Source organism: Vespula pensylvanica, chromosome 9, assembly GCF_014466175.1.
Source record: "Vespula pensylvanica isolate Volc-1 chromosome 9, ASM1446617v1, whole genome shotgun sequence".
In the NCBI taxonomy this organism is placed as follows: domain Eukaryota; kingdom Metazoa; phylum Arthropoda; class Insecta; order Hymenoptera; family Vespidae; genus Vespula; species Vespula pensylvanica.
In genome coordinates, this window is record NC_057693.1 from 7,516,640 (window position 1) to 7,529,139 (window position 12,500).

General features: G+C 28.7%; 2 protein-coding genes across 3 annotated transcripts in view; both read right to left on the reverse strand.

Annotated features, from left to right (window-relative positions):
* Nucleotides 1-8,453: 8,453 nt before the first annotated feature.
* LOC122631547 (argininosuccinate synthase) lies at nucleotides 8,454-11,100 on the reverse strand. The gene is made up of 8 exons (XM_043817383.1): nucleotides 10,804-11,100; nucleotides 10,642-10,710; nucleotides 10,276-10,521; nucleotides 10,019-10,164; nucleotides 9,675-9,939; nucleotides 9,455-9,593; nucleotides 9,234-9,335; nucleotides 8,454-9,143 (listed from the first exon to the last, which is right to left on the reverse strand). Exons 1-8 carry the CDS (start codon nucleotides 10,909-10,911, stop codon nucleotides 8,974-8,976), a joined length of 1,245 nt encoding a protein of 414 aa, XP_043673318.1. The 5' UTR covers nucleotides 10,912-11,100; the 3' UTR covers nucleotides 8,454-8,973.
* A 132-nt stretch (nucleotides 11,101-11,232) lies between these two features.
* The window catches only part of LOC122631546 (protein ROP), a 6,585-nt gene continuing 5,317 nt past the window's right edge, over nucleotides 11,233-12,500 (reverse strand). For both annotated transcript variants that reach the window (XM_043817382.1, XM_043817381.1), the window contains exons 10-11: nucleotides 12,461-12,500; nucleotides 11,233-12,380 (exon numbers count right to left, since the gene is read on the reverse strand). The exon at nucleotides 12,461-12,500 is cut by the window's right edge and continues 115 nt beyond it. In XM_043817382.1, the coding sequence (XP_043673317.1) occupies nucleotides 12,319-12,380; nucleotides 12,461-12,500 (102 nt within the window). In that variant the 3' untranslated portion in view covers nucleotides 11,233-12,318. The remainder of the gene's footprint in view (nucleotides 12,381-12,460) is intronic.

Genomic DNA, 12,500 nt, shown 5'->3' on the forward strand with positions numbered 1-12,500 from the left:
AGTGAGATTTGCGTGCAAACATATATTAAGCGAATGTGTGATCATAAGAATGAAAGAGAGTGTGCAGGAAAGAAGAAAAAGAAGATGAAGGTGAAAATAAAAATAAAGATGAAGATGATAATGATAATAATGATGATGATTATGATGACGATAAAGATGATGACGATGAAGATGATTATAAAGATGAAGATGAAGATGAAGATGAAGATAAAGAAGAAGAAGATGATGATGATGATGATGATGATGATGATGAAGATGAAGATGAAGATAAAGATGATGATGATGATGATGATGATATGACGATAATGATATGATGATGATGATGATGATGATGATGATGATATGATGATGACGATGACGATGATGATGATGATGATGATGATGATAATAATGATGATGATGATGATAATGATGACGAAGAAAAAACAAAAACAGAAGTGTGTATTTAATTAAGTTTTATATTTTTCCACTTTCAGTCTTAATCGTTGGTAGGATTTACATAGACGGTGTTTCTGCCAATAGTAAATAGAATTATTAGCTATTACTAATAATTTCATGCAGATTTTTTTTCACAATTATGAATATATACTATTTGTAATCACAAAAGTATATAGGTAGGTTTGTTAAGTGAAACAACGTAACAAACAAACAACAAACAAACAAACAAATAAACAAAAAATATATATATACATATATATATATATATATATGTATGTATGTATGTATGATGTTTATGTACACGAACGAGGAACACAGACACGATACTTATGTCTCTTTGGCGAATTTGATCGTATATAATCTTCACAATGTCCACTCGTGAGAGAGAGAAAGAGAGAGAGAGAGTGTGTGTGTGCGTGTGTGAGAGAGAGAGAGAGAAAGAGACAGACAGACAGACAGACAGACAGATAGATAGAGACAAATGTTCGCATTTCAAATTCATCCGCGAGCGAGCGATTCACACACGGACGTCACTGCGATCGATTTTCAAATTATTCACGAAAACTCATCATAGAGAGAAAAATCGTCAATTATTACGAGTTATTGAAGAAAAAAAAAGAAGGGAAGAAATAATAAAATAAAATAAAAATAAAATAAAATAAAATAAAATAAAAATAAAAAATGTGAGAGAAAAAACTTACTAAGACAGTAAGAGAAGATGATTGTAATTGCGAATGTAGTTGTTGTTTAACGCGATCCTACACCAACCATTAGAACGGGCGATGCGTACACCCAAAATTTCGGATAACGTGCTTCTAATTAACTCACCGAAGTATGTCACCCGATGATATATCTAGGCCTGTAATTAATAGGATATTGATAAAAAAGATATAACGCGAAACGAAAAATAATAACAAAAACAAAAAAAAAAAGAAAGAAAGAAAAGAGGAATTTATATTTATTCGATCACTCGCACTTGTACGAGTTACCGGTATCGTCGTCGAGAGAATGGAGGGTTGGGGTTCGGAATGGGGGTGGAAGTTAGGGTGGTGAGCAATCATCTTTAGAGAAAACATTATCACGATTTTCGATCGAAAATTTTATGTACAATCTAATTATGTAGTTTCGAGTTATCGTCTAACTACTACTTTCAATGTATGTGTGATGAAAGGAATAATAGATAACAAGAATTTTTTTAACAGAATTAAAAAGAGTCGAGAGTACGTCGATGAGAGGGAAAAAAAGAGAGAGAGAGAGAGAGAAAAGAGAGTATTCGCGAGTTTATTCAGTGAGGAAACATTATGACAAACGCAAGTCTGAGGGGTCTCGATCGGTAAAAAGTACAAAAAATAAACAAAAAAAAAAAGATAAAAGAAAATGAAGAAAAAAAAGGAAGGAAAATTAATTACCTAAAAATATATGAATCAAAGAAAATACACACGGAGAAGACGAAGAAAAGGAATTCTATTGATTTTAACACTATTAATGAATGGTAAAAAGGAAACTTTTTCAAAAATTTCATATTGTACGTTATTATTATTAATTATAAAAGTAATCTAGTGAGTTTAATTTTTAATAAAAATACAAAATGTATATATATCTATACGTCTATATATATATATATGTATGTGTATATATATGTATATATATATATATATGTATAAATCACAAATATCTTACTTTTTCTTAAAGAATTTTCGAATGAATTATTGATTAATTGATTGATTGATTGCTTAATTGTAGGAACGATATTATTTCAAGTCATTATTTAATCTAATATCGAGAAGTCATTTTTTTTTTTTTTTATTCGACCGGGAGATATGTCTATAGTAATATTATATTATATATAATTAAGTTATTAATTCGATTATATTAAATAGAATTTTATTTTTATAAGAGATCTACATATATGCGTTGGGATAGATAAAAAACAAGAAGGAAAGAAATTTACGTACAGAAGATTTGTTGTTCGTAAATGTGATTTCGTTTGAGCAATATGTATTTTGTAATTAAGAGAATGAGAGAGCGAGAGCGAGAGCGAGAGCGAGAGAGAGAGAGAGAGAGAGAGAGAGAGAGAGAGAGAGAGAGAGAGAGAGCGAAGAAGAAGATACAATATGATAGACATGACAGTCTAATAATTGATCGAGAAGTCATTTTATTTAAATTCTCGTCTAAGCTCCGACATATTTAGACTTTTGTATATATATATTTTTTTTCTCAAGTAAGAGTAGACGAGTTAAATATGCAAAAAGAGTATATATATATAAACACACACATGCATATATATATATATATTAATACATATATATTATATATATATAATATTTTGAGATTTCATCGGAGCACATAGACGTTTAATTATTATTTACATGGTTATATGCGTATTTTGAAATTACTGGGTGAAAAAAGTTAAGATAAAAATAATTATCAGATTTTTCACCATTACTCGATCTCTTTTTGACATAACATTATTAATGACTTATATCGAATTAATCGCGACGAGTAGTAAATAGGTAAAAAAAAAAAAAAAGAAAAACGTGAGAGGGAAGAAGGAAAACGTAAATCTTTCATTTCATTTGTCGATCGCAATTCCAAAATATTAAAATGGCTTTGACAAAAGAAATAAATGACGATTATTACGTAAAAAAGATGAACGTTTTTTTAATTATTACTATTACTATTACTATTATTATTATTATCATTATTATTATTATTATTATTATTATTATTATTATCATCATCATTATTATTATCATTATTATTATTATTACTAGTAATATTATCATCATTATTATTATAATCAAATTCTCGTGAGAAAATTCGATCCCATTCTTCGTCTTCACTATCGCAATTTGTCGTCTCATTTTCTCAGATCGTTTGATTACTAAAATTATCAATAATAATTATTTAATATTTGATATCGATTAGAGTAGATCGAACGATGATTATAGCGGTACATTCTGGTATACTTGATCGAGATAAATATTAATAAGAAATAATGAGATAAATCTCGATGATCGGTGAAGTTGAAAATTTGATTAAAACTAATGTCTCTAACGATAAAAAAAAAAAAATAGAAAGACAGATAGAGGAAGAGAGAAATTAAAAGGGGAGATGTGATTGAGGATATCATGGGTGGGAAGATGGGAAGAAGAAAAAGGAAAAAGAACGAAGAAAAAAGGCCATTCTTTCTCTCGATGTTAAACGACTCTCGACTTCTTCGACAAAATGGCGGCAGGGAAACGTCGTACAAGATAGATAAGAAAGAGTGAAAGGAGAGAGAAAGAGAGAGCGAGAGCGAGAGCGAGAGAGCAAGATAGAGTGAACGGTAGAAAGAGAAGAAACGCGTATTCCTCGTTTTTGATTAACGATGGAACATAAACTATCGTTTAAATAAATCGTTCGAAAAAGAAAACAGGATAGATCGAAAGCGGAAACTAAAAAGATTGTTTTTTTTTTTTTTTTTTTTTTTTTTTTTTTTTTTTTTTTTTTTTTTCTTGAAAATAAAAAAACGAGGAAAGAAACCCGAGAAAAAACATTTTCGTGATGAGAAGTTTTCTCTGGGGAGAGGGGAGAAGATGAAAGAAGTGTGTACCTGCCGGTACCCCGTTTATTCTTAGCAATATATAGACTATATTATAAAGATCGCACGATTTCTCTCACACCAAAGTGAGATTTTCGTCGGAGATCGTATCGGAATTTCTTTTTTTATTTCTTTTATTTTCTGTTTTTTAATATTTTTTTTTTTTTAAGATGTTCACGATGTCGTTCGTCTAATCACATCGTATATATGTATCTCGTCGTATTGTTCTTCGTATGATTCTTTGTCGACTATTAGATAAAATCGAGAAAGAATGAGAAAGAGAGAGAGAGAGAGAGAGAGAGAGAGAGAATGAGAATGAGAGAGAGAAAGAAAAAGAAGACGTCGAAGTACAAAAATCAAAATGATTTTTTTAGTTTTGGCAGATTGATCGATATAATTAAATACCGTCACGATTAAATCATCATCAATGAAAAAAAAAAAGAAAGAATTTTTTACTCTTCTCATGTAATATACGTCTCCTTTTGTTTTTTTTTCTTTCGTACGATAGCAGCTACAACACTTCATCACTAATTTGAATTAAAAAAGAGAAGAGAGAAAGAGAGAGAGTGTGTGTGTGAGAGAGAGAGAGAGAGAGAGAGAGAAAGAGAGAGAGAGAGAGGATAAGAATTTAAAAAATGAACAAATATATCGATCTTGCCTGTGTAATGTATTAGGAAAATCGATGTTGTCACTATATTATTATTATTATTTTATATTATTATTATTATCATTATTATCATCATTATTATTATTACTATTACTATTATTATTAATAATAATATTATTATAATTATTATTACTATTCTTATATTATTATGATTATTATTATATTATCATTATTATTATTATTATTATTATTATTATTATTATTATTATTATTATTATTATTATTGTGATTCTCATTGAAAATAACTGCTGTGCAATTGCGAATATACGATTAAAGAAAAGAGAAACTAAATTGAAAATATGGTTGAAGAAACAAAATGGCGGCGTGCGTGCCTGTGTCGTGTATAATAAACGATGAGTGAATGTTCATTTGTTTCTAAATGCCTCGACGAGATTTTTGCTCAATTTAATTAAACAAATCTATGAAGAGTACACATTTCCTTTCGTTTGTTTCTCCTAGTGTTTGTAAATGAACACTAATCTAACCCATACACTTTTACACATATATGCACACATATAGGTACATACAATTCGAACAAAAATTGAAAAACGCCATTAAATCTGATTATTTTAATTATATTATAGTGAAATTATGATGATTTTTATCATAGTGATATTATTGTAAATGCGTTTTTCAATAATAAAAAATCGTCAGTTGCATGACAAAACACACGTACACATACAAATTCACACACTTTTTTGTTCTTTTTTCATTTAATTCAATAAACGACGAATTGGTTTGTTATAAAAATCTCTTTGTTCCCTTTCATTGATAATTCGATTTTTAAATTTTGGTGTATATACATATACGTACGAGCACACACATACACATACAAGTATATACATACATACATACATACATATATACACAGATACATATATATATACATACATATATACACACACATGTATCCTATGGGTATCACTTGTATCGCTCACCAATCGATTCATCGGATATCTCCATGAGTTTTCTTTAGAAAATGATATGGAATAGTAATAATGATAATAATAATATTATTCCAATAATTATTATAATTATATAATAATAATAATAATATTAATAATAATAATAATAATAATAATAATAAAACATTGTATCTCGTGAGATTCGAGAACAATTCTGTTCCCTAACATGGAGATATGTATGTAAATCCTAAAAACGTTGATATATAAGAGAGAGATAAATGATATATGAATGAGAGATAGAGAGAGAAAGAGAAAAGCGTTTTAGGAAAGAGAAAGGTGTGAAAAAAAGGTACGAAAATGAATGAAAGGGGAGGTAATAAATGCTAGAGAAAGAGAGAGAGAGAGAAAGAGAATAAATGTGAGATGGATGAATGTGTTCTCGCATGATGAAAACGCGAGGATGTGTGAATGAAGAAAAAAGAAATAAAAAAAAAAAGAATAAATGTTTAGAAATCTTAGGTATTATTATTATTATTGTATAATACGTGGTTTGTAATTGTACATAGGGAAGGAGATTTATTGGCAGCAATTAAACGGTATACATATATATGTATAAAAATGATAAGAGTACTAAAAACATATATGTTAATGCGTACGCATAGGGCAACACATACATACATACACATATACATATACGATCACACATCGTAATACGTACATACACATCTCTCTATATATGTGATAAGGTTTGTAACAATTTAATGAAATGCTGGTAAAAATGAAAGAAAGGGGTAGAAGATAGACAAAAAACAAAACAAAAAAAAATTTATTAAAAAAAAAAAAAAGAACAAAGAAAAGAAACACACATACATGTACACGAAGCGACGATGACGACGACGACGACGACGACGATGATGTATTTACCTACTAGATCTCAGCATAACTTTTAGAAGGTTTAAAGGCGTATATAATTCGTAAGTAACACCAAAATCACTCTGCTGTATCAAAAAATAATTTTTTATATAAGTTCCCACACGGACGCACATCATCTTCAAACGGCACATGAATTTAGTAGAAACGTACTGCGACTAACAATAGAAGAGGATGGCTAAAGATTAGAGAGCGAGAGAGAGAGAGAGCGAGAGCGAGAGAGAGAGCGAGAGCGAGAGCGAGAGAGAGAGAGAGAGAGGAAGAAAGGGGAAATAAATAAAATGAAACGAAATGAAATGAAATGAAATGAAATGAATTGAAATGAAATCCAAGGAGCATTGAACTGGTTGTACATAAATAATAATGAAGAATGATTAATAAATGGCGAAAATAAAGAGATACTTGATGTTGTTAAGTAAGGGAGAGCTACTTCAGTTTTACTCCGAGTCATGCTTTATGATCCCCCTGCGTTGTTTTTTTCCATCGTATTATTAACTATCATAGAGTTTTTTCTTTCTTTTCTTTTTTTTTTTTTTTTTTCATAATTTTCCCAAAGAAAAATACATACATCCTTTTTCTTCTTATATCGACAGCCCAATTTCTCTGCATTTTCTTTTTCTTTTTTTTTTTTTTTTTTTTTTTTTTTGACTAATGAAAATAATAAAGGAAAGCTTTCCTCTTTCATTGTACATTTCTATTTTCATTGTCATATAAGTTTTCACAGTTTGATTTTTATTAATATATAAATACATATATATATATATATTATATATATTATATTATATATGTATATATATATATATATATATATATATATAGTACTATTTACACATACATATAATAAAAGTATGATTTCTTTTTTATTTCAAAGAAATATAATAATTTTAAATTCAAGTAAAATATTTTTTGATAGTAATACCTATAAAAAAATCGTTATTATTTATCATTGAACTATTTTATCTCTAGTTTGTTACGATTTTAAGTTTTATAGAATTTCTTTCTTTCTTTCTTTTTTGTTCTTTCATTCATTCTTTCTTTCTATCTAACGTAAGTACATAATAGCCTCGGTTTATTGATTCCCGATAAAGCTCGAAGTGCAAGAATTTTTTAAAAGATCTCTTCCGTTCTTGGCACGAAATTTTATTGATATTAAATAAAACGATACGAGACGATATTCGTTCAATGTGGGTCTATGTGTTATAAATATTACTCCGTTTACTTAACAACGTCAAGTAATACGATGTTGTACGTGCTATCATTACTAATCACACTGCTAATTGCAAAAGATGAGAAGACAGAAAAGAGAGAGAGAGAGAGAGAGAGAGAGAGAGGTGTTTATTAGATATTTCGACTAACGTCGTGAAATCATAGCGTATGAATATATGTGACTTATTGAAAAAACTGTTAATCACTCGCGGATCTATACATTTATATAGAGAAGAATATAAATTACCTTTCTATAGGTTTATAATTTTGCATGTTAAATATACAAATAAATACGTAATATGTAAGAGTGTGTCTTTGTGTGTGTGTATGTGTATGTGCGCGCACGCACTTACACCCACGTAAGAATAAATAGATACTCAACGTGGAGAGAGTTATGTATGTAGAAATGTAGAATGTAAAATGGAAATGAGAGTTACAAAGGAATAGTCTCATACGATAATGAGAAAAAGAGAGAGAGAGAGAAAGAAAGAAAGAGAGAGAGAGAGAGAGAGAGAGAGAGAAATCAATCAACTATTATTATTATTATTATTATTATTATTATTATTATTATTATTATTATTATTATTATCATAATAATTATTATTATTACTATTACTATTATTACTATTATCATTATTATTATTATTATAATTATTATAATTATTATTATTCTTTCGTATATTTGAGATTTTCTTTTAAGTTGCAAATTAAGTAGAGATAAAAGTAAGATGATGCGATATAAAAGTTTATATTATTATGTATACTATATATTAATACCGCGATAAGGCAATATACATTATATATTATTATAATCTTCACAAATATGCTAATTATCCCAAGGTTTAATTATTAATAATTCATTGAAAGTAAAAACTTGTCATAGTGTGTTTTTTGTATATATATTCCATCCTTTCTCCATCTCTATATTTTATGTTCGCTCGAGATCCGCGTGTAAGATGTAAATAGATGTAAGAAGACAAATGTCTTCTCTATTTCTTTATATAAATTTGTATATAATTAATATATAGATATTTTTTGTTTATATCTCCATTAAAGATTTCATTAAATTTACAAAAGGTGTTTAGGAATTTCTAAAACACATATACACGGTGTGTGTGCATATATATATATATATATATATATATTAATTCACACACAGATTTTATTTTATTAGTTGATTTTCGTATCATCTATGTTTTAAGTTTTCTTTTTTTTTCTTTTTTTTTCTTTCTTTTTTTTTCATATCATTCAGCTATCTGTTGCTGTTTTTTAAATCTATGAAATTCTTTTAATCTTATAGCTTGCGTGCGAATAAATCCTTCAGCATCTTCCGGTTGAAAATCTCCTTGTTTATCCATTGAGACCAGATTTTCGTTATACAACGAGATATCGCTAGATCTTCCAAGGATCGATACTGTAAGATCAATAAAACTTTAAGTGTCAGTCTATATATATATATATATATATATAAATTTATTTGTTTGAAAGTTTATGGGATACTAACCACTTCCTTTACACAATTTCAACCTCACCATGCCAGTTACATACTTTTGAGATCTTTCTATGCTCTCTCGTACAAAATCACATTCTGGTGAGAACCAAAAACCTATAATCATTTAAATAAATAATTAATTGACTAATTAATCGCTATTTAATAAAATATACAAAGGGATTGCAATTTTCATTGATATAAAAAAAAAAAGGATGATAATAAATATCTCTTACCATTGTATACATAATCGGACATTTTCTCAGCGAGATAAGATTTAATTCTCAACACTTCACGATCCAATACGTAGATCTCTAAATCTTGATGAGCCTCGTAAAGAATCTTACTACCCGGTGCTTCGTAAATTCCACGAGACTAAAAAAAAAAAAAAAAAAAAATTGACGAGTATCGCGAGTAATCATTATTTATTAATTAAATTGAAATCTTATCGAGTACCTTTAAACCTATATAACGATTTTCGACTATATCGATCCTTCCTATTCCATGTTTGCCGCCAATCTCATTCAAGTATTCGATTATTTCCAAAGGATTATCAATGACGTAACAATTGTCAAGATTTTGTACAGAGGAAGGATATCCTTTAGTAAAAGCAATTTCAATTTCTTCGGGTTCATTCGGACAGTTCTCTAAATTTGTTGTCATTTTGCATAATTCTATCGGTGCTGGGATAGCTGGATTTTCCAATATTCCTGATTCATAACTGTAATAAATAATTTGATTTAAATTTATGAATAAACAAAAGAGATCAGATTGTATTATCATTAATACATATCACATACCTAATATGTAATAAATTAGCATCAGTACTCCAAGGTTCTTTCGGTGTTGCTGAGACTGGTATTCCATTTTTATGAGCATATTCGAGTAAATCTGTCCTTCCAGAAAATCTGGTATAAAATTCACGCTTTCTCCAAAGTGCCAGTATCTGTAATAAATAATTTCAATGTTATTAAAATCAAAAGAAAAATATTTATACACACACACACACATATATATATATAATATATATAAAATGAAAATATATTTTAAGAGTTACCTCGATTTCAGGACAGAGACTGTAACAGCTCAAATCGAATCTTACTTGATCGTTTCCCTTTCCAGTAGCTCCGTGAGCAACGAGAGAAGCTTTCTCAGCCTTAGCAGTTCGAATTAAACCCTCGCTAATACAAGGTCTTGCGATTGAAGTACCTAAAAGATATCTTCCTTCGTAACGCAAGCCACACGCAATGGCTGGCCATACGTATGACGTTACAAAAATTCGTCGAAGATCTTCTATAATGACCTAAGATAAAGAAAGATAAGAACACACACAAAAAAAAAACAGGTAAAGAAGTAAACGACTACACGTATGTCTCATTAAAGAATCATAATTAATTTGTAATTAATCGTTATAGAATTTTACCTTTTTAGCACCAATTTTTAATGCCTTATCCTCAAGTGCATCAAAATCTTCTTCCTGTCCGATATTTGCCTAAATTTTTATTGCATATATATATATATATATATATATATTGATAATGAATATAATATAATCACTGTTATCACACCTCGTATAGGATCTTACCACGTAAACGATAACATCATATCCATTTTCCTTCAACCACGATAATATACAGGAAGTATCCAAACCGCCACTATACGCGAGAACAACTCTCTTATTATTTTCTGCCATTGCGAAAAAATACGTTTAGATCCTTCGAACGAACAACACGACTGTTTCGTGCCATGAAAAAGCACAAGCTTTAGTTTCAGTCGCACATCGACAAATTATCGGATTGACACGGAGGGTCAATCGATAACCTTCAGGGAAATCTTTTCTTTTTATATTGATATCATTTAAAAAAATATATAAATGATATTTCTGGTGTCATAAAAGTAAAAGTTAAAAAATAAAGTTAGTCCTTGATTTTTTTTTTTTTTTTGATTTTTTTTTTCTTGGTAGGTAACACGTTTACCTTTATATTTAATATTTTAACAAACATGTGTACTCCTCTTGGAGCAATGCTATTGAGAATAATCGTTGAAAATAATAATCGAACGGAGCGCGTACATAACATGTCTATAAAAGTAATCGAGTTCAAAGCGATTTTTCTACGTCTACGGGTCGAGTAAATTTGTTTGTTCTTCTGTTCTTTTTCTTTTTTTCTTCTTTTTTCTTTCCTTCTTTCTTTTATCGTATAGAGCTTAAGCAAAAGAAACATAAATTACAGATACTTCAACATCTTACTTTATAGAGAGAACGATGAACGTTTTCATTATCGAAATACGCTTGATTAATGAACTATCTATGTCATCGTGGTACGATAATACTAATTAAAAATGCGTGGAATTTTTCTTCTTTTTTTTTTTCTTTTTTCTTTTTTTTTTTTCACGTAAACATTCAAACGATTATTATCCGTAATTTTTCGGTAAAGGGATTTTAGTTTTTTTTAATCGTATTTAAACGATCATCAATAGAGATTAATTCGATAAGACCAAGCACGTGCATTATATATGCATATATCAGGAGTCTTTTCTAAAACACATAGAACCATTTTCGGTTATTCTTCTTTCTCGTTAACAATGGTGAACGATTTTTTTTTTTTTTTCTTTTATATTTATACGAATTACTTGCTTCTAACATTGCGCTAAATCATTCACACACAATTTCTAACAATAAGGTACCATTATACATTTACACATCAGTATTGCCAACATGCTTTACGTGATCCCGTATTGTTAATCTTCACGCAGGCACTTGATTCTAGGTGATACCTCTATTCAGAATCCTCCTTCTTTAGTTCATAGTACTATAAGAGTACTTATCGTATATAATACTATTAGACAATAATAAAGTAATAAATAATCTATCTTCGTAGCATAATCATTTTTAGCGATCCGTTTCTAAACGGATTTTAGAACGAACTTTCATCTACGGAATTGACCGTGTATTTCTTTTTGTTTTTTTCTCTTTTAATTAATAATTTGTCCTCACAGAGATCACAAGTTACATATTCATGTTTGGTAGTACTGATGAAGAGTCAAAGAGTGACAGATCAGGAATGCAGTAAGTATTTTGTATTGTCGGTTATGGAATCGTTTAGACATGAAGTTTACTTAGATCGTTTAGAAATGATTTCGGCGTAATTATGTGCGACGAACCTAAAGAAAAAATCATTATAGATTATAGATTATATATTTTTATCGATTAAAACAATGTTTATTATAAAATTGATTCTTACCGATAATAACTTCCCAATTCTTTAAAGCATTTGTTACTTC